Genomic DNA, 18,146 nt, shown 5'->3' with positions numbered 1-18,146 from the left:
GAAACAACTTAGGTATTATGCTGAGGCTAAAACATATCATATTCGCGATGTCACTGGCAAAAGTTGAATGATGACATTCAAAAGTTGGCTGAGCTGTGAGATACCATGCTGCCAGTGTGTCCAAGCACCAGTAAACATCAATGTAATGGCTACAATATGACAAGGCGCTTCTCGGTCCCATCCCGTTCATCTGGTTTGGATTTCGATATCAAGTTCGAATGGGACGGACTGTTATATTTTCCCAAGTCCAATTGCAATGCCAAGCTCCGCAAGCTCAGCCCTGCAGCCCCACGGTTGCGCCCTAGGTGCGGGTCCCAAGCTGAGCCAAGACAAAGCCGAGACCTTTGGCTAGAGTGTTGACATGTATCATCACAGTACTCATACTGTCTAGATATAAGCCGGATTTCCTCTTCTGGGGCCTGACACAGTCTAGTGTTGACATCAACCATCTTTTCTCCGCAACTTGTGCTCTGTTTTTGGCTAAGCCCCTCATCACAACGCCAACAACCCTGTTACAGCACGTTGAGCATGCGGTAGCAACAGTTTTGCAGGGCTCCCGCATGCCCCAAGTTCTTTCGTTTCCTAATGTTTCTTCCCCTGAAAATCTGTCGAAGACAAGTGAATGGGCATTAACTTCCCATTGCTGAATGTTGGAAATTTGGCGAGCTGTCCACAGGATGGCGTGAATAATTTGAAGTCTGGACCGGAGCTTGAGGTGCCACAAACACACAGGTTATGTATACCAGCCACACTAAATCCAGGCTCAAAGCTCGGCGGGGGATGCATCATGCATGAAGACGGCATGGCTGGTATATTCAGGCCCGAAATTTGGGTCTGCTCTCTCTGAAAATGTTTACCAGTGGTCGCATCAAACGATCTCATTGTCGACAGCATTGTGCAATTCTTTAGTTGAACTCCGGAAAATTCCAAAGGACAAGAGACGTCATTCTTCTTCTATCAAAAAGTACGACAGGCATCAACACAAGGTGTCTTGGCGACGGACGTCTCTCACTCCGTCTTACGCTGCCTTCCGACCGCTGCCTGCTCCCCCCTCGTCTATCAAAATGAGCCTAACCCCGATCAGTCGCTCGAGAAGAGGGTGCCCGGGTCGACTGACGATGTCCACAGCCGACTGAGCCAATCATGGCATTTTCTCTGCAGCCAATGTCACCTTTTTTTTCTTAGCTGGCTGCGCGCTAAAAAGTCATGAAGCGAGAACTGGACTGTTGGTTTGCAGCCTCCTGCATCCTCTGGAAAAGCAAAAGCGACCCCCTGGCCCGCCCTCGCGGGTCTCCAACAAGACTCCCCGCCTTCCGCTCTTCCAGGGTACCCGATCATTTGGTCCCATTTTCTCCTTGCAACCATCTGCTTTCCATCATCGTAGATATGAAGGCATCGCTGGGCCTAGTGGCGCTGAGTTCTGTCCTGGGAGTCGTTGATGCCCAGCTTGTGTGGTGGCATCGCGATGACGAGCAAACGTACCATCCTCCTCAGCAAACGGAGCAGCCGCTCAAAGAATTACTCCAAAATGCCTTTGACCCGATGCCGACCCCTCCCCCAAAGGCCTCAATCTTACAGGCGCGCGCTGAACCCAACAATACTTGCGGCTTTATGAGGGGAGATCCAGGTTAGTAATTGTATCTGTGATTGTGTTGTTCCTAAGCGTTAATGTTGCCATAGACTCGGCTCTGTATTGTGCTCGTACCGAATTCTGTGCCTATCATGCGTCGCTCTCCCACTATTATCTCGGGTGCTGCAATGATGATGGCTTGTCATGTGGCCTATGGACGACATGCCTCGACTCAACGGAATCGAGTCGATTTACTCTTGACGGCACGACCATGCTCTGGTATGCTCCCAATTCGCTCCCATCCTGATAGGGACATACCTCTCACACATAACACTACAGCGATGACCCAGAGTTCCCTTACTGCTACACACACATCTACCGTGACCCCGTCTGGACTGGCTTCACTGTCCTTGGCTGTGGCGTCAGACGCGGAAGAGGTGACATCTATTACACCCCGTTGAGGGTGACCGATTCCAGTAGAAGTGTCATCTATACAACATCAACAACCTCTCGGTCAAGCTCAAGTCGCAGCACTTCTGACCCGATCTTTTCATCCTCTTCTACCGATCCCATTCCACCGCCTACCCCCCCTCCTGAACCCGAGGAAAACAACACTGGTGCCATTATAGGCGGCGTAGTAGGCGGCGTAGCCGCCCTCGGTTTGATTGGCCTGGTCGCCGTCATATTCATGCGGCGCAAAAAGCATGATGACAACCAGCCCAGCCCTCCGGCAGTGCCCGTCGTGTTGCAACAACCGAATCAGCCTTCTCCTCCCGCCCCGGCTCCGACGAACCCTCACATGTCCCAGGTTTATTCTATCCCATCTACCAGTCCAGCACAATCCAGTTTCGATCCGCGCCAGAGCATGGCCGCGGGCCAAACCGGCATCAGCCCCATGGGGTCTCCGTCACCGATCAGTCCCACGCCGCCGTCGGCTGCTTTCGGAACGCTGCAAACTACTCCAAGCCCGCAGTCAAGCGAGCAGCAACAACAGCAGCAATGGATGCAAACGGGCAATGTCCTCCCGCATACGAATCCGGCGTACGCTTCTGCCGGGTTCAACATGTATTCAGATCCCCATGCACCGCAGCTGCTTCAGCCCCAGCTGGCTGGGTACGGCCAACCAGTGCCGCAGCAGCAGTCTGTGAACTATGGGATTGCTGCTGTTTCTGGCCAGCAGGAGCCAAAGCAGTATACAGCTTGGCAGTCTGGTCCGGTTGAGTTGCCTACACAGAATTACAGGTATGACACGTCGGGGGTGAATGAGTTGCATGGAAGCGAGACCTTTGGAGAAGGAGCTGCTGGGAGGGGGAATGTGGCTCGGCATGCATAGAGAGAGCGGGAGATACATGGGAACTGAGCCTTGTGTAGATGATCATTTTGGTTTAGCGTTTTAGTATTGATAGTGGATCCTGGGTTCGTATATGGCTGTTTGGAGGATATAATTTGGGTTCTCACGGGGATTTTTGACTCTATCCTTGCAGCATTTACGCCTTTCGAGCAGGAAATGTCAGAATTCTACGGTACTTGCAGGTGCGGGACTTACGGGTGTCTTGGACTGGACTCGAGGCCCGGGAGCCCCTGACATTGATCGTCAATACTTTCAGGAATAATAAATATGTGCATTGCATCTCCAGCAACGATCAGGCTGTGATACTGAGAATACTCGATCTCAAAGCAAAAGGCCCCCCTCCTTTCCCCCAAATCTCTCTATACCCAACCACAAACTTCCTTCAAGATCAGAACTTCATCAATTCTCCCCCTTCTCATCCCCACTAACAGCCCTCACAACCAATCTCTTCCCTCTCTCCCCCAACGCTTCTACAACCCCCAACGCAAGCTCCCTTCCCCTCTCCCCCATCTTTGCCCACGTTTTGCGCAATATATTCACCCACTTGTCGTCATCAATCGCTGCTCCGTTTCCCGTTGTCGAGTACGACTCGAACTGCTGAGTCAGAAACACCAGGCAGGCTACGTCCTCGACGGCCTGGGCGTCGATTTCTTGTTGAGAGGGCGCAGTTTCAATGCTATCTCTGGGTTTCGTAGATGTAGCGCGTAGCCCTTCCTTTCTGACGAGCGAAGCGATGTACTCGATTTCGGATTCGGGGATGGGGGGGGTGATAGCTGGGGAGGAGAGGAGGGTTGTGAGGTGTTGAGCGGCCAGAGACTTGGCTTTGGCGCGCCACATGAGATAGCCAGAGCGAGTTTTGGGATAGGAGGAGCGGGGGAGTTCCCAGCTTTGAGAGGGCGTTAGTGATTGGATAAGGCGGCGGGAGGGACAGGGCAGGAAGGGTTGTGATTGCGAGCAGGTTAAAGATTCGAAAGGATGAGTGAAAGCAGTGAAGTGAGTGCTCACCGACGGAAGTGCTGCGCCCGACAAGCTAGCTGCAATGCAGGTGATGCATCGGGTGTGTGAATGGCCAGCCAGCGGGTCATCTCTTGAGCGTAGTGAAGCTCATAGGGGATGGGGCCCCCATCAGGGCCGGGGGTGGTGTTAGGGTCTTGGGCATGAGCCTCGTCGATAAGCTTAAGGGCAATGGCATAATTTTCAGGGAGTACCGTGAGGGTTGTCATTGTATTTGAGTGTACAAGTTTGGTTGTGAACGGCCAGACAGTAATATGAGAATCAACAGTTGTCCTTGGTGAAGTGAGCGATGAAAATGCGAATTGAGGTGAAACACCGAAGTCGCTTGCTTAGTCAGCAGGTGTTTAATCTCGGTCGCAACAGTGGGTAAGTTGCGTACCCCATTCAAGGGCTCAGGGAGTAGTTGAGTCAACCACCGATGATGCTATGTTCGGAAGATACAAACTACTGACATATTATGCTTAAGCCGGGTTTCTGGAAAACTCTGTCAACAAGCACAAAGTCACCATGTGCTGTAGGCGGCTATGACTTTGCTTTATTGCAGACATGGTGTTGCCACCGGCCAAACAGCCAGAGAAGAAATAAAGAGCGATGGAATGTTTTGGGTCCAACAACCGCTTTACCTGTGGCAATACAATGGAACTTCATTTTCCCTAAATGACCGCAGATATGTTTACAAAGTGAAAATGTCAGCAGCAGACCGTGGTTATGTCGCCGTCAAGATTCCCCGAAAGGAGGACAACGCATGCCTCGAGAACACCACTAGAAAAATGTCATATAAGGTCTCATGAAAGGAACGTGAGCATCGATTGCTAGTTAAATACCATGGCATTGACGAGAGGCGAACCAACTGATCGTTCCTACACATTCCAGAACTTTTCAAACACTCCAGTCGAGCTTAGGCGCCCCTGTATGCTCAACGAAACTGATTATCACCTATCATATCTGATTCGAGCAACAAACAGTTAAGTTCTAATAAGCCTTTAGAACCAAGTGTTGCTGACAGATGCGTCTCATTCTTCATACACTGCAAGATGTCGCGTGCGGAAACTAATGTGATAATGATGTGTGAACAATAGGCATACAGATCATTTCATAGGCCAACGCAACTGTTTCAAGGACATCAATCTTCTTTTCAATCCATAATTCAGTAAAATTCTCGAACACTAGGAATTGATACAGTTCTCCACCGGCCAAGGAGAAAGATTGGTCAAGATGTTAAATAATACAGGGGCGGTTTCTCGATGTAGGACAGCATGTAGTGCTCTTAATCCTGTTTGAAGGCAATCAACTGAAAGAACAATGGTTTTATATTCCTAAATTCCATACCAGCTGCCTTTGGTTTTTCTGCTCAAGTTAGCCTTAACTATGAAAGACATGTGGCTTGCAATCTGGCTGTGACCCCTGAAATGTTTTTCTTTGTGCATCAACTGCTCGACAGTTGCCATGAAACGAGTATGATGAGGGCGTTGATCTCATGTTTGGCCACAATAAAGAAGATACCAATGATCTCGGCACTACATATAACCCTAGTAGAGTCCAACTCATTCCGATGTTTACAACGGCGACGATATGCAGTAAGGTTCATCAAGATGCCAATCCAGCTGGAGTTGATTGTACGAATGGACAACGTCTGTGGGCATGTGGTTGTTGTCAACGACCCTTTAGAAAACCGCAGGGACCTGAGACTGAGTAAGAAGGACGTGCTTGACTGCTTTTACAAAAATGCGAGCAACATCGAGCATCCGTACAGCCAATGGCAATACAATACCTGGCCGCCTGACCGGCAGCTCCCCGAAAACTGGAACCGGTTAAAGCCGGTCATGCTTCTGGTCTCATTCGAAGGCATCGAGGAGCCTATTCTCCTTAGGATCTATCGTCACCATGATCAACGATACCAAAGGTGTGATCGGAAACCCTGTTTTGCCGATGACAGTTGCGACTGGATCTGTTGCAAGTGTGGAGCAGAAAACGATTACTTTGTGCATTGTGGTTACCTAAGAGGTCAATGCAAGCATGAGCGCTGCTGGGACTGCTATGCCAGGTACTCGTTCAGGGAAGTCACTGGAATCCGTGATGGTAACTTTCCCAAACCTTGCTCCAGGATCGTTTTACAATCATAATTGCTCACTGAAAGATGCTAACGGACTGATTAAGCAATCAGACTAGGGCGACGATTGAAGAATAACTTGTTCCCCTGCAAGAAGCCAGACGTCGCTCTCGTAGATCTCCCACAGAACTATGAAGATGATGATCAACGGGCGCTTCTCGGAGATCCTGGCCACGAACCCGGGACTCATAGGGACGAGGATCGAAGAGATGACGACACACTTTCTCAGGCAGAAACCCTGATCTGAAGCAAACCATGCGTCAAGGTTTGCCTCAGTAACAACAAAGTTGGAAAACAGGCTGGTCCATGGCGTTGATTACATTGCATCGGGTACTGCAATGTATGATCTGGTAATTAGGTACGTTCAATTTTAGGGAGCCAAGATAGTACCAGAAACATAAAACGATACCATTTCATGACCTATGAGGAACAGAACTATGTGAAATGACCAAAAATATATTAATCAAAACTGAACGCGGTGTCCTATTTAACTGGCCCATTTAGCCACTCCAACACACCCGAAATATGCGAAACCCCAAAGCACGCTCAGCGTTGGCGATGAAAAAAAAATGCGTAACACAAGACGATCTGGCTGACTGATACATACCTGGTTAAAGGGCTATCATGAGAGGCTGGAACTAATGATATGTGTAGTAGCCTCGCCATTTTCAAGCCCCTAACACTGCTTCAACTTGGACACCTATCTGGTGGGTATGCTTGTGTCCGCCTATACTTACCTCGAACTCTTCAATGTTTTGGGGCGTATTATGATTCTTTCTCGTATAATTGCACCTCCTTTCTTCACTGGCGCAGAGCTTCGTGATCTTTCCATTTATGCCCCTGACTTGGAGATGCCTTCTCTAGAAATCCCCACCCCCCGGGAGATTGTGGGAGATACATGGCTCAAGCACTGAGTTCCTGCCTCAGTTCTTCACAAACTTTTCGGTGTCACGGGCACCGTTGGAATCATATCGAATTTTACTTCGTGTTCTGTGCCACAGAAAAGGTTGCGTACCTTCACAATGTGATCGTTGAGATTAAAGCATTGCAAATTTTGAGTAGGTAAAAAATTTCATTATTAGATAGGCTTGACCCAGAAACACATGAATGGAGACGAGAACTATCCAAATTAGATCACTTACAGAAAACATACTACCGATCTGCGGTATCCAACTCGACTCCTCAACGCCGATATGCCATGTATTCTTGATAATACAAAACCTATGCTGGAAAACAACAATGTTGAGCCAGATCAGAATGCACCCTGATATTACACTCTTATTCCTCCAATACAGGCCCCCACTCCTTCCCAAGTAGCTCATTTCGGAGTCAGTTCTCATCTTCCTCCTTAATATCCACGCCCTGATCCGGCGCCCTAGGACCAAGCATCCTATTTGATCAGCAGTCAGTATCATCCCAAACTTCTCTGCTTTCTCAATCTCCGCATTTCTTTCAGAATCATATCGAGTAGTTACTTACCAATCTTGCATAGCTAACCACTCGCTCCACCCTTCCTCAGCAGCTCTTATCTCCTCTTCAGTCGCCTGCCTCAACGGTTTTAGAAACGGCACGGTTTCATCCACACCCATGTCGTATGCCTGCTTGACCTCCAGCCACGATGCTGATTTCGCGGCAAAGAGGTAGTTACGCCGTTCGTGCTCTTGCAACGGCTTCACACCGCGCTCCCAGTCATCGCCGAAGAAGCCGTGCAGAATAGCCGGATAATCCCAGCCCGTTGCGACAAGACGCCGGATGTAGGGGAGAATGGAGGTCGGAGGAAATTGTTGTGCATGAGCTGCTGTCACTGGATGAGGGACGCCTGGTGGTGGTGTTACCGGGCTTGGAGATGACGTTCGGGGGTAGAGGAGAGAATAGTTTTGTGGTTGGTTGTGGGTGAGGGTGCGTTGAAATGGCAATTGGATGTTGAGATATGCAGCAAGGGCCTGGACAGAACAGTCCCATTGAGCTGTGGTGAGAAAGTATCGGACGCAGGACTGGAAGGAGTGATACCAGGCGAGGATGTCGAACTGCTCGTCCACAAAAGGCTGGAATGAAAGTGTTAACTTCAAGGTCTCCAGTCTATAGACAAAGGAAAGACTGCTACAGCATCGTGGATGAAAAGGTGTGTTTGGTACCTGTTCCCTGTGAAAGGGCTGTTCACCCGCCTCTGACATTGGCATTTCCGTGATGGAGATGCCTTAAATGGCTGGGAAATAGCAAGAGCGGCTGAAGAAAGTGGTGAGGGAATTGAGTCGATAATTTTGCAGTCAACAATGTTTAAGTTGTGTTATGGTTTCTCTGTGACATCTTCAGGAAAGGGAAGCAATGATACAACCACGAGAAGCATGTAAGGTTTATATACTTTTCACTTATGACAACTCACGGATCGTGATATGCAAGCAGTCCAAAGAAGATCCAACGCTGTCACATACTCGAGCAGCTCATCGCAAGCAACGGCGCCATGATCCCCGGTACGACGACTACAATCCTGTCATGCCAGTTCAGCAGCACCGACTAGACAGGCGAGCCGGCAAAGAATATCGTTGTAACGTCCAGCTGAATGCCGATGCAGTGGCAGGGGAACAGAACTTCAGTCCTTGCACGGTGAACGTTGGATGTTGCTGTTTCGGGGATAATGATCGGCAAGGCCGGCCGCTCTTAACGCCCCACATATGATGTAGGCAGGTTGACAGGGAGGGAAGGGAGTATGTACCTGCAATCCAAGTCTTTGCCGCAAGTTCGCAAGTTCGGGTAGGCGCTTCCACCAATCTGATTGGGCAGCTAATCTTGCTGTCATTACAATGGTTGCGACGAGGCCATGCAGGTGCTATCAGTGTCATCATGGTGAATATAGAGGACAGAACTGCATTTTTTTGTCTCAATTTGTCAAATGAAAGTGGTTGCTTGCAAATATGATGGTGAAGGACAAGAAAACATTGAGTGTGACAGTACTGGTTGCCCAGACTTGGCCCTGGTTCCAACAAGCCACTGTTGCCATGCAGATAATTCCGCTGGAGTGTCCCTGATACCATGTAGGGAAGAGTTGACATCCTGCATCAGCTCGACTGGGCGATTGATAAGGTTCGGACAAAGGCTGCCATACCCAAGGCTACGGTTCACTGATAGCCAAACCACCATACCTATCACTGGTGTCACTCAAGGCTATGGGCCTGGCAGTACTGTCGGTATGTTAAATTCGATCGAGGTTGTTTTGAGGGGCGCAACTCAGCTCTTCAGGGTTGCGAAGTAGAAAATTCTCGGTCGACTCTGAGGGGTATGTGAAGACAGGCTCGGCTTGAGAAATTGTCTAGGATGTGGTTCTCGATTGTCCACGCCGAGCTTGCTCTCGGGCCCAAGTTCTAGACCAAAGCCGCGTCATAAGCAAATGCCAGAAAAACAACTGAAACCCTTTAGTGTTGGCAAGACATCGAGGAGCGAGAAATGAAGGTGAAGTTTGCAGATAGTTTGTAGGAATGCGCGAGTGCCTGGATGAGGTCCATTGTGGGGTTAGTGGGTGGGACGGAAGGTGGAGCCGGGGAAGCGCCAAGACTTGGGACAGCGGAGTACCCTTGAGTGGATCCCGATTCGCTACCGAAAGTGGGAGGGCATTGTCTGCTTTGCTCGTTGAAGACCTGCTCATGGCTAATCTCGAACCTCTCAAACCGCCACCCACCAACCAAACCGTTGTTAGACACCGGGAGGAGCAAAATACGGCTTTGACTTGATAGCCTCTTAAATTTCCTTACAATCACAGATGCCTAATGAACAGGTTGGACTGATGAGTAGCGCCCCCAACCCTAGGAACAGCCCCGTGACGTCGATCATGACTTGAGAGAGTCGAGACACATCAAACCAACAGCCACATCCAGCGCCGATCCAGGAGCCTGCTTGCAGGATCTGGAAATTTTCCGCTAGACGAGTTCCCGCGACGCGAAGTCAAGACACTTGTGGCGTTGAAACAAGTTCTACTCCTCGCAAAGTCACCAACCGCTTCTGCAAGTCCGGCCGGTCGGTCGGCTTTCATTCAGCTTGACAGGCTAAAAACACACATAACTCGGACAAATTCTCAGCACTGTTGTCGAAACTTTCAAAGCCCAAAGTACCGTTACTTGAAAGACTACTAAGTGCCCTATCTGACTGCCTGCGGCCTGCTCCGGTTTAAGCTTCCAGAGGGGAAGGATTATCAAACATCTGACTGGAGTCTCTCACTTGGCTCTTACATGAAATATGCAGCTGCAGCTGCAGCTGCGGATGCATCGAAGTCTTCGGCACATGGGAAGTGTGGCCGTGGCCAGCTCGCTGTCTCATTCGAATGCCACGATGCGTCTGCAGCCACGTTATATCGCGGCTCAAGCAGTGGATGTTGAGACGAACTCTCAGACAGTGATCCGAAACTATTCAGGGACACTAAGATAGAGCCGGAGGTTCAATGCTCGTGACGCACAGATGCTTGGGTTGCAACCACTGAAGCTTCCAGATAGCGAAAATGTACCGTGGCATCGCTAACCATGGACCTTTAAACGATAGCATGTCCCAGGTTCTCGGGTCAACTGGAGGTTGGTTAGCTGTGAAGTTATAGGATGACTTTGGCACATTAACCCGGTTTTTTATAAGCACATTAAGCTGTAGATATCTTTCTATCTTACTCTTGGCCTGTTCCCGGCTTTCATTCACCATGCCCCGTTTTGGGTCTATTAAGCCCTGGCTTGGCTTCGAAAACCATACGCAATAGCCAGGACTCCTGGGCTAAACACGTGGGTTTATTTAGATGTTCTTCAATAGGCCTGTCTAGATTGCTGGCAAAATACCTAACGCTGCTTTGGAATACCTCGACCTAGTGACCGCTACTATACAAGGCTCTGCACTCTGCAGCGGAGGACATGATCTGACACCGTGGGACTTTTCGGTGTTACTCATATCTACATATAGCGATCAATGAAAGGGCAATGCTAGAATGCCTCATCTGGACCACTAGATGGTCCGGAACTCTTACCATCGTGGTATGCCTCTCGACTGAGACATCACCACCGAAGGTCATCTCGTGACTGCTGCATTGGGCCTGCTGCAGAGACCGGTGAGTCGGAGCGTCTTCATTATCGACCTGGGATGACTTGTGGCTACTAGGATCCCCTGGCACAAGGCTTTCTAGAGCCAAACAGAGACGCTGCAAGTTTTGTTCTGCTTGCATGTTCCATGCTCCCCAAGACATCGGACCCCTTCTCCGGCTACATTACAAGAAAATGCCGAGGAGGTGAAGCATGTTGTGATGCTGAAGAGGAGTGAGACCCGTAGCATGCGGTTCATCACTGTCACGATGATCTAAAGGGAGAAGATTCGGTGCATAGAAGTAAGACCGTTACTATGCTTACTGGGAACTTGTTTTTGAGCATAGACATGTGGTAAATTGGGATGAAGCCTGCTCAAAAGTAACTGCTTTGTTCAGAACCGCTCAGTGGTTTCAAAGCCTGCAATCGGAGAATTTACGTCGATGGATAAGACACAAGTATAGTCATGTTCTATGACCGTAAGACCACTTCAGACTGCAATCCCCCTTACCACCAAAAAGGGGGAGAGTTCGTTATCCCATGACCTGTTTATGAGAACATAGAGGGCCGGGCCTACATGACATAGAGGACGAGGTGTGTTACACATCTTCATAGTCATTTACGTAACATCGATCCAGGAGAAGACAATCTTACCTGCGCCATTTACTGGCAATCTTGAAGTTGACAAAGAGTCCATGTTGGCGCACCTTGTTTCTTGCTTTCGGGACAGGTTTGAGTGTTCCGGTTGAGACAGAAGATATATAACTAAGTGATAAAGAGATTAGGGAATGCTGAATAGATTTTCAAGCCAAACGACCCATTTTTACCCTAGTGTTCCCGTCAGCTTACGTTCAGCACTGAACACGGGTAATGAATACTCACGGTTCTCGGGGATCACGCTATATTATCTGACTTGGCGCCACAGAAAATGTGACTGCAGAGCACAACAAGATGTTGCCTGTACCAAAAGTATACATCTCTGTCTCTTATCCATTGATAAATGGAGTGTTCATCGAACCTGCTGTGTGCTTCATGAACTCAACCCACGCAGGTCAACCTGCTGACCAATTATCACTCACTTCTCACGTTCTCCGATCACAGCAATAGTTAGATGTTGAGTCCGCATGATTGCTTGTTACCAAGCCATCAATCTGAGGTGGTAAGCACTTACAATTTCCTTTCCAGCGGTAGCCTATCTCGGAGCTCAGAAATATTATTATTCATTTAGCAGCCATGTGTTGTAGACAGTCTTCTGGCTATCTACCAGATAGTTAGCGAAAAATTATGCTTTGAGGAGAAAATTTAACAGTAAACATTCCAAGACCCAACCCCCACAAATTCCCCAAGGACAATTTCCTTTGTTACAAGCAAAGCTATGTGAACTTGACATCGAGTCGGCAAAGCAGAATAGGGAACTCTTGGTGGAAGACCAGGCCTTGACGCACTCTTCGCATGAACCCCGATATATGGATAGTTGGGGAAGAAGTGAACAAATAGTCTCCGGTGCCCCCACCCCCTGACGCACGAACCACCTGGGGGACTGCGCTAGCGCCAGTTGCCAGATTGCAACACGGCACGTTTTGTGGCATTGACTCGCTTGACAGCTGGCTCCCGTTGTTGCGTGTCTCTTTCTCCTGGAAACCATCAAAAGGACTCGCGCGTTGGGATTTCGCCGCTTCTTTTCTCTTCAGCAATCCCAACCTTTCTTCTTCTCTCCCGCTCCCTCTCCCTCCTTCTCTTCTAGGGCCCTTCCTTCCTTTCCTTTCCCAGGAATTCGGCACAATGGTTAATTTCAAGTGGTCTGCTCTCGCCTTGTTGGCTCTGCGCGTCGCTGCCGTGTTCGCGCAGGAGGAATCGGTATGTTGCACCGCTGACGATCCAAATCCCAGTGCTCCCTTTCCTGTATCCGATCATTGTGGATGATGGGTCGACTGTCTGTTCCTGATCAATTGCTGACGCGCGGTCTCTCCAGGCTGATGCCGAGCCCGGCGTCCTGAAGGAGGTGTCGCCTGACGAGCTCAAGGTCAGCATCGATACGACCTTCCCGGATGCCGACATCTTTGGCGTGAAGTTGGTCAACGGGCGGCCTACCAAAGCCATCATCGAGATCACAAACCACGAGGAGGTCCCCGTTGACGTGGCCTTCATCGGTGGCATCCTCAAGACCACCAAACCATTGCCCGAGGATGCGCCGCACTACGCCTCTATCGTGCGCAACCTGACGGCCGTCCGGTACGGTGTCCAGGTGCCCGCCGGTGAGAAGCACCAGCTGCCCTACCAGTTTGTCCTCGACATGATGCCCCAGGATGTCAACCTCGTCCTTTCGGCTGTCATTACCAACGCTGCCGCTGGCAAGATCTACGAGGTGGAGGCCCACAGTGGTCCTGCCAGCATTGTTGATCCTCCTACCTCCATCTTCGACCCTCAGATGTAAGCATTCTTCCCCGTCACCAATCATTCATAGTCGCCATAAAGTCACTAACCCAACCAAAGCATCTTCCTCTACCTCTTCCTGACCGCCTTTTTCTCCGGTATCGCCTACTGGGTCTACAAGACCTGGCTGGAGCAGTTCTTCCCCCAGGCCAAGCCTTCTCGCGCTGCCGGACCCGCCAAGGGCAAGAAGGCCCGTCGCGCAGGCGGCGCTACCTCTGATGCTGAGCCCGTCTCCGGTTCCGAGTCAGCCGGCGGTAACACCAGCGGTGCAGGTGAGAAGGAGTATGATGAGAGCTGGATCCCGGCGCACCACATCAACCGCCCTGTCGCTCGGAAGGTCAAGGGCGGCTCGAAGTCCAAGTAAGGGATTTGGAAATGATCTCTGCGACTTCCTGCCGTGTCTTGACTTTCTCCCCCTGTCTTTTGCATGGGATGGAATGGAATCTGGTTTGGGTTAGGGTCGGAGTGGGGGGGGGTGTCGGATGGGGATAGAGTCTGGGGCTGTTGTTGTGGCGGGGTTCAGGTGTGGCCGAGCATTAATAGATAAAAACAAAATACATTGAAGGGCGCGGGATCAGAATGGTATATCTACTGTATAATGTTTGCTTCCATGTAATGTTTCAATGCCCTGTACGTTTATTCCCGATGGTCCACGGTTTCGGATGGCAAGGTCAAGGAGATATACAGGCTGGGATCGGGAAGGGGACTCGGAAACAGGTAGCATAAAATGGAGGCAACTTGACTTGATCCTGGGACATAACTTTATGTACCTGACGACGACAATGGGAGAGGTGACATTTGACCCAACCCCGGACTCTGATTTCCATACTTTGTTTCTGCGATCATAAATGAATAATGTCAAGCGAGCGAGAAATCTGAAACCCAAAGAATTGAAGGCTAGCTTTATATGTATACCGTACGTACTCATCAACCAGAATTGCAACTAACCGCCTTCCAAAGAGAAACCCAAAATGAACGCCATGCCCATACACTTCTACGCATAGTCCTTCCTTTCACAGGACCCTATATCTCTACCTATCCTACGCCTTCATTCTCTACCCCGATTTAAAAGAATGACCTCCTTCCGCTGCTGGAAGGAGCACCAATCCTCTTCTTCAGGTCTCCAGCTCCCCTTAGTCCCAAAGTACCCGCGGTCCCACTGCTGATCCTATGCAGTTCCTCGATTTTCCCCAGGACGGTCTCTAACAGCTCCTTGCGCCTGATCAGATCCAGATGCCTGCGCACCTTGGGATCCTCGCGGGCAAATTTCTCGAGCCCGCCGCCAGCATGCATGTGCTCATGCAGCTTGGCCTCGACCTCGCGAGGGAAGCGCACATAGAAGTCGTTGAGCATCTCGACGTTAAGGAAAAGCACGGCGGTCTGGGCCAGCTTGGTCGCGACCGCATCGAGGAAGACTTCCGGACAGTAGTACTTGTTGGTCAGGGTTTTGCACTGGCGAGATTTGGCGGCTTGGATGCGCAGGGACAGGATGTCGGCGCGGTCGCGGAGGAAGACGGCTTCGCGGCCTGGAGATGGTTAGCAAGTCATCATATATGAGAGGGGGTCGTGGCAACGAGAACAGCGATCGGGTTTTACCTCTTGCCAACAGGGCGGCACTAAACCCACCCGCACCGCTGGGGTGATCTCCCTCAACGATAATCTCGCCCTTTCGGGCCTTATCCACAAAGGACATTACTTCCTTCAGCTTCTTTCTGCCGCCAACCGAGTTCTCGAGCGCCTTCATGGCCGCCTGACACTGTTCAAGCTCAGCCTGCAGGACGCCAACGACATGCTCCCTGCCCTGCGCCCACTCGTTCGGCTGGATATCAGGATCAAATTTGTAGGGTTTCAGCGAGATCTCGATGCCGTCGCTGGTCGCATACGACCGGTCAGCCAGCACGGTTGCCGCAGCATCACTGATGACTTTGCGAGCGGACGGGTGCTTCGCGAAGGACGACTTGTCCAGCAGCTTCTCGACGTGCTGCTGGATGGCCGAGGCCGCGACGGTGGCGGCCAGACGGCCAACGCCGAGACGTGTCAGGCCAGAGCATGCGGTGTCCAGCTGGCGATGCCAGTACGGCGAGTCAGGGTCGGCCTTGGGTAGGTCGATAATGTTGTCAGGTTCACGAGGAGCGGGCGAAAGATCCTCGATCGGACGGTTCCAGTACCGTGCAGCGAGCTGATCGAGAACCTTCTGGTCGAGGGCATCCTTAAGCAGGGTCTGGAGCTGCGGCCGGCCAAAGCTGGACGCGAATTCGTGGAACTGATGTTTGAAGTCATCCAAGCTAGCGGCGAGGTAAGACTCGGCGCTCATGGGCTGCTCATTATATTGCACCTTGAATTGGTAAGTGGTTTCCTCAAGCTCACGCTGAATGGCCTCGGTTGTCTCATTCAGCTTGGAAGACATTTGCTGCTCTAGGACCTGAAGTAGCTTCTTGCGGAGGGTCATGACGCCCGTGCTGACGCCAGAGTCGGGACCAAACTCGGTCGGGTGCGAGCCGAAATAATTCTTCTCGTTGCGGTTGATACTGGCAAGCAAGTTGCCGGTATCACGCCTGAAGAGACCCGACTGAGGGGGAAGCTTGGAGATGACACCAACGTAGCCCAATTTAAGGGGGTACTGCCTGTCGGAAAGTATGGCAGCACCCTTCTCCGGCTCAACCAGGTCCATTTTGGTGATGACACCGATGGTTCGCTCGCCACGAGGATCAACCCGACGGCTGGCCTGCAGCGCAGTAGAGTTGGCCAGATCTGTGTCGGCGGCAGAGATGGCCAAGATAATGTTGGGGCCGCGAATGTACTTGTCGCACAGTTCGGTAATCTTCCGCTTCAGCTCTCTAGGCTGGTTCTCGCCAGCGACCTGGATGTACCCGGGAAGATCGATGAGCGACAGATCCGGGATGTTCGGCGAGTGGATGGTGAGCCGGATCGGGTCGTCGGTCACACACTCTGATTCGGGGACTGACTGGTTGAGCTCGGTCAAGGTCTTTTGGATAAGGGAGAAGTCGGTAACCCTAGCAAGACCAAGGTCAGGAAACTCTCCGTAGTCGACCTTGGCCTCGGGGTCGTTGACCAAGGTCAGCTCGATGGGGCGACGAGTGATCATGTTGCTGCCCTTGGGCAGGAACTCGTGGCCCACGATGGCCTCCAGCACGGAACTCTTGCCGGATGACTGTGAGCCGATGACGACTATGGACGGCAGGGTGACGGTGCTGCCCTGGCCGACCTTCTGCAACAGGTTGCGAATCTCAATCATCTTTTTGGTGATAAACATCATGTTGTCGTCACGCATGATCTCCTCAGGCGTGCGATCGTCATTGTCGGACGCACCGTAACCATAAACAGTAGCCGAAGCCCCAGCGACGGTAGCAGCGCCAGCTCGGCTCTGCCTCGGGGGCTCTGGCCCTCCGTTCGGGCCGCCCTCGCCGGAACCGCTGCCCTCGCCGGCAAGACCCTCGCCCTTCATGATCCTATCTAGCCATTCCGGAATTTCGAACTGGTTCTTAGTGTTCTCCCATCCTCGTTTCGTCTGTTCCGCGATATCTACGGCACTGCTCCAGACACTGAACGCGGTGTCTGCGACGGTAGCCTTGATATTGCCGTAGAACTCCTGGGCGGAGTTGCTGACCTTGATGGCTTGATACTGAACCCAGCCGACGGCTCCCAACATCATGCCGCCGAACAAGGCGGGAACGCGAATGAACTTGAGGGCCAGCTTGGGCAGCAGGCGCGTGAAAGAGGCGTTTCGGACGATGACGGCATTGTTGTGATAGGCGTTGGCAAGGGCGGGGAACTGCACGGAGCGACGAAGGCCCCGGGCGGCAATCTCGACGCGCTGGATACCACCAGTAGGCAGATGATGGTAGTGATGGAAGCGCCGGACGGCAGCAGGCCCAGAGATGACGCGGCGGGCGGCGGGGGTGATGGCCGCAGCGGCTCGAAGCTGCGCGCTCATGGTGGGATGCGGGGTGCTGGTGTTTCAGGCGTCATACGGCAATGGCGTCGAGCAGGCGGCAGTCCGACTGCGCGGGCGTGGTCGGGGATATCGTCGCGATCGTTGGACGGCTCAGGCTGCAAATGTTGTGGCCGGGCTGTTGTTGTGGCTCTGTGGGTCGGGTATGAAGCTCGCCGAGCATCACTTTCGGTTCACAAATCGTCAGATGTCACGCACGACCCGAGAGTAGACGTCGGGCAGTTGTGGATTGTGGACGCCGTTCTCAGGGCTCCACCCTCGGCTGGAGACCCCATCTTGGCGTCCTGGCTTTGCAGCCCCCACGGCTTAAGCGCATATCGCGGCTTGCGCCGGGGTTATCCACGCATGTAGTCTAGACGAGATTCAACTCGTTTACAATGTTTCAGCTGGCATTGTTCTCTTCCGTCCCTTTCTCGAGATAGCTAGCAATTATTGCTGGTATCTCTTCGAGTAGCTCTAGCAATTTAGTTTGAGGATGTTGATTAGAACGGAAAACCTCCATAAGGAAACGTGAGGAATACTCCGTATCCGTATGTGAAGGCGGCCTTTTGCCTCCACCACAGCAACTGGCTCACTTAAGCCTAAGTTTACTGTTTGATAATCTTAAAACCTGCTGTCAAAGAGAGATCAAAATCTTGCTGTCTCAAGAC

At 51.4% G+C, this 18,146-nt stretch overlaps 5 protein-coding genes across 5 annotated transcripts; 2 read left to right on the top strand and 3 right to left on the bottom strand.

Annotated features, from left to right (window-relative positions):
- Positions 1 to 1,386: 1,386 nt before the first annotated feature.
- CTHT_0065890 (uncharacterized protein) lies at positions 1,387 to 2,903 on the top strand (the record flags this gene model as incomplete). Its single annotated transcript, XM_006696825.1, has 3 exons — positions 1,387 to 1,627; positions 1,681 to 1,849; positions 1,910 to 2,903. 3 exons carry the CDS (start codon positions 1,387 to 1,389, stop codon positions 2,901 to 2,903), a joined length of 1,404 nt encoding a protein of 467 aa, XP_006696888.1.
- A 417-nt stretch (positions 2,904 to 3,320) lies between these two features.
- On the bottom strand, positions 3,321 to 4,144 carry CTHT_0065880 (uncharacterized protein; the record flags this gene model as incomplete). Its single annotated transcript, XM_006696824.1, has 2 exons — positions 3,321 to 3,807; positions 3,927 to 4,144. The coding sequence occupies 2 exons, from the start codon at positions 4,142 to 4,144 to the stop codon at positions 3,321 to 3,323; spliced, it is 705 nt and encodes a 234-aa protein (XP_006696887.1).
- Positions 4,145 to 7,374: 3,230 nt separating this feature from the next.
- Positions 7,375 to 8,219, bottom strand: CTHT_0065870 (uncharacterized protein; the record flags this gene model as incomplete). Its single annotated transcript, XM_006696823.1, has 3 exons — positions 7,375 to 7,435; positions 7,525 to 8,090; positions 8,181 to 8,219. 3 exons carry the CDS (start codon positions 8,217 to 8,219, stop codon positions 7,375 to 7,377), a joined length of 666 nt encoding a protein of 221 aa, XP_006696886.1.
- A 4,653-nt stretch (positions 8,220 to 12,872) lies between these two features.
- On the top strand, positions 12,873 to 13,887 carry CTHT_0065860 (uncharacterized protein; the record flags this gene model as incomplete). Its single annotated transcript, XM_006696822.1, has 3 exons — positions 12,873 to 12,947; positions 13,063 to 13,520; positions 13,584 to 13,887. 3 exons carry the CDS (start codon positions 12,873 to 12,875, stop codon positions 13,885 to 13,887), a joined length of 837 nt encoding a protein of 278 aa, XP_006696885.1.
- A 701-nt stretch (positions 13,888 to 14,588) lies between these two features.
- Positions 14,589 to 17,478, bottom strand: CTHT_0065850 (putative mitochondrial dynamin protein; the record flags this gene model as incomplete). The annotated part of the gene is made up of 2 exons (XM_006696821.1): positions 14,589 to 15,049; positions 15,120 to 17,478. 2 exons carry the CDS (start codon positions 17,476 to 17,478, stop codon positions 14,589 to 14,591), a joined length of 2,820 nt encoding a protein of 939 aa, XP_006696884.1.
- Between the last annotated feature and the right edge of the window lie 668 nt (positions 17,479 to 18,146).

Source organism: Thermochaetoides thermophila (genome assembly GCF_000221225.1).
Source record: "Thermochaetoides thermophila DSM 1495 unplaced genomic scaffold scf7180000011822, whole genome shotgun sequence".
NCBI classification, from domain to species: Eukaryota; Fungi; Ascomycota; class Sordariomycetes; order Sordariales; family Chaetomiaceae; genus Thermochaetoides; species Thermochaetoides thermophila.
Note: the sequence above shows the minus strand (reverse complement) of the source record. Positions and strands in the feature narration are given on the sequence as shown.